We start from the raw sequence: 2790 nt of genomic DNA, 5'->3' as shown, positions 1-2790 counted from the left end.
TGGTGGGCACGACAGCGTTGGGCTCATCGAGGCTATTGGCTGCCGACGGGCCCGTGGTCGAGGTCAGCGTGGTGATGTTGGCAGTGCCGTGCAATCCCAAAGTGGGCGCCACAATCGTTACAGGCTGCGGCTGGCTGCCATAGTTGACCAGCTTGACATGAAGCGTGTTGTTGTTTTGCACGCTTGCCACGACCCGCGTCAAGCTCGAGCCATCTGTCAGCGACATCTCCGACACGTACACCGTACCCCGTGCCGCCTGCAGCATTGTCTGCACATAATAAGATGGCAGCACAAACTGCGCACATCCAAAAAAGCAAAAACCAAAACAAAACAACAAACAAACCAGAAACCAAGTCGAAGAGTGAGATGCGCAATTCAGTGTCCTTCTTCAACGTCCTAAAGCCTCTCAAAGCCTCTTCCTGCACTTGCAAGTCACAACACAAGTACTGACATGGGTGCTGCCATTGAAGTTGACCAGGTTGTAGAGCCACTGCTGGTAGTAGACGTTGCCGAAGAGGGGCGCAAAGCTCGTCGCCTTGACCTTATCGCCGTTGGCCTCCCCACCCAGCAAAAAGGCCGCTTCACCCAAGGCATTTTGCAACGCCAGCTCCTGACCGTTGCCGCGCGCCGCGTATTCGCCCACAAAAACGTCGGGAAAGTCACGCGGATAAGCATCGTACTGCGTCGTCATGGCTGCCATCGTGTCCGGGTCTTCATAGTAATGGTCATCCCACATGTCACAGCGCATGGGTGGATTGCCCGAGGTGCACTACGCGCGCGCACGTCGCGTCGGTGTGAGAGTAACCGATGCCCATCGGCAGATCACGACCCAACAAACATACCGGGCTGCCGTCGCCGTTAAAACCGCCCCAGCGGCCCGAAGCCACCACCTGCATGTCGGGATACTTGGCCCAAATGGCATCCGTGATCAACTTGTAGTGACCCGGGTAGCTGCCCGAATCCATCAAGTGCTCCTCATTGCCCACCTCCAGGCGGTTGAGATAGAAGGGCGCCGGGTGACCCATGGCTGCACGCATCTCTCCATAGGGCGTGCTCGTGTTGCCCTTGACAAACTCAATCAGGTCAACCGCATCCTGCACAATCCATCCGCTCTCATTCAGCGGCACGTACGGCAGTCCCATGGAATAACCTACCACGCACCATCATCGTCAGAGCGGTGTCAGCAGTTGTTGGAAATTCAGGTCAAGAGCCGTTGCAACCACACCAAACATTGTGCGTGTACAGCGCGCAGCGCAGCTGCCCTTTGGCGAGACATGCGACTTACCCGTGTAGATGGAGACTTGAGGTTGGCTCTCAAGGAACTCCACCAGGAGCATCAACTCATACAGACCCATGCCATCCGTGACCCAGTAGCCCCAAGCAGAGTTAAAATGGCCGGAGCGGTTTTCGCGGTTGCCCAGGGCATTCTTCCAGTTCCAGCGCGTGTCCACAGTATATCCTTCGAGGTAATTGCCACCAGGCAAACGGACAAAGCCAGGCTTGAGACCATGAAGAACGTTGGCCAGATCAGCGCGGAAAAGACCGTAAATGGCGTCCTGCGGGATCAGAGACACGTGGTCCAACAAGACGGTGCCCGACCCGTTGGCCACAACAAGCTCAAAGCTGACGGCTGGCACGAAGCTCGCCGCAGCCGGAATGGACACTTCGTAACGGGTCCAGCTGTTGACTTGGCTTGTCAAGGTGACCAAGCCGGCAGAGGCCACGACCTGGCTTGAGGCGCGATCGCGAAGCTGGGCCTGCAAGGCCAGCTGTTGAGAGCTCTTGGCCCAGAACGTAAGATTAAAGCCAACACCAGGGCGCGCTGAGATTGCCCAGTAGCCTGAGTTGACCGGTAATAGTGCGACACCATGAGCTGACATTTTCAGACAATAGCCAGTCGGAGCCGTCAGTCTCACCATCATTGCCAATGCCCGAGTTGGGCGCATCGGCCTGTAGCTGCATCACCATCGGGTTGCTGGAAAAGGGCTGCGTGCTGTCGGTCAGGCTCAGGGTGGCCAGGCCAACACCGTACCAGGGACGGAAATCGGTCGCATCGGGGTCTGGGATGTCGCTGCTCGCACCACGACAGCGCCCGGGGAACCAAGACATCAATCAACACAGACAGGATGAGATGCGTGACCGAGTCGGATCAGCCAAAACTTTGCAAACGTAGGCCAGGCAGGACACCGTACCGGAGTTGGCCAGCCTGGTCTTTGCGGTTTTTTTGGTGGGACGGTTCCTCGCGTGCCAGATGAACACGCCCCTTGCTCGTGGGAATGGTACCGCGACCTACACACAGTTGGGACCAGACCGAAAAACCCACAGGTGAGCCCGCGTCTTGCCATGACCCACCACCAACAACCACGTCCCACTCGCCATCCATATAGGAGAGAGATCGAGGCAAAAGCGGATCAAATGCGTTCTTAGACAGTCCTGTCCTTAGACAGTCCTGATGTCGACAGTAAAAAAAAAAAAAAAACATCAAAGAAATCAACAAAAAATAAAACATCAACAAGAGGGACTGATCTCCAATCATTTGGCTGGCAGGCTGTCAGTCGAAATGGACCAGACTCAAGCAACGGGCAACGACATTGGCAGCATGTTTGGATCCCTCACTGGCAATACCAGGAAGCCGGGCGCGAGAGGTGGATGGACTCGCCTTGGGTTTCAAAGTCGCGGTTGCAAATCAGTTCAGCATAAAGTCCACCCTCGGAGCCAAAGTTGATCTCCGTCTCAAAGAAGATGCTGCGGGCAGAATTAGGCCATGCCGACCACATGAGTAAGCATGCA

The 2790-nt window shown here is 56.0% G+C and overlaps 1 protein-coding gene across 1 annotated transcript in view; it reads right to left on the bottom strand.

The window, feature by feature from the left end:
• Positions 1-2536, bottom strand: part of MONBRDRAFT_28220 (uncharacterized protein) — a gene marked incomplete at both ends in the record, with an annotated part of 3824 nt that extends 1288 nt beyond the window's left edge. The window contains 7 exons of the mRNA XM_001748588.1: positions 11-295; positions 452-769; positions 843-1150; positions 1286-1840; positions 1917-2071; positions 2193-2289; positions 2353-2536. Coding sequence (XP_001748640.1) covers positions 11-295; positions 452-769; positions 843-1150; positions 1286-1840; positions 1917-2071; positions 2193-2289; positions 2353-2536 — 1902 coding nt within the window. The remainder of the gene's footprint in view (positions 1-10; positions 296-451; positions 770-842; positions 1151-1285; positions 1841-1916; positions 2072-2192; positions 2290-2352) is intronic.
• Positions 2537-2790: the final 254 nt, after the last annotated feature.

This window comes from Monosiga brevicollis, genomic scaffold (assembly GCF_000002865.3).
Source record: "Monosiga brevicollis MX1 MONBRscaffold_24 genomic scaffold, whole genome shotgun sequence".
Classification (NCBI taxonomy): Eukaryota; class Choanoflagellata; order Craspedida; family Salpingoecidae; genus Monosiga; species Monosiga brevicollis.
Note: the sequence above shows the minus strand (reverse complement) of the source record. Positions and strands in the feature narration are given on the sequence as shown.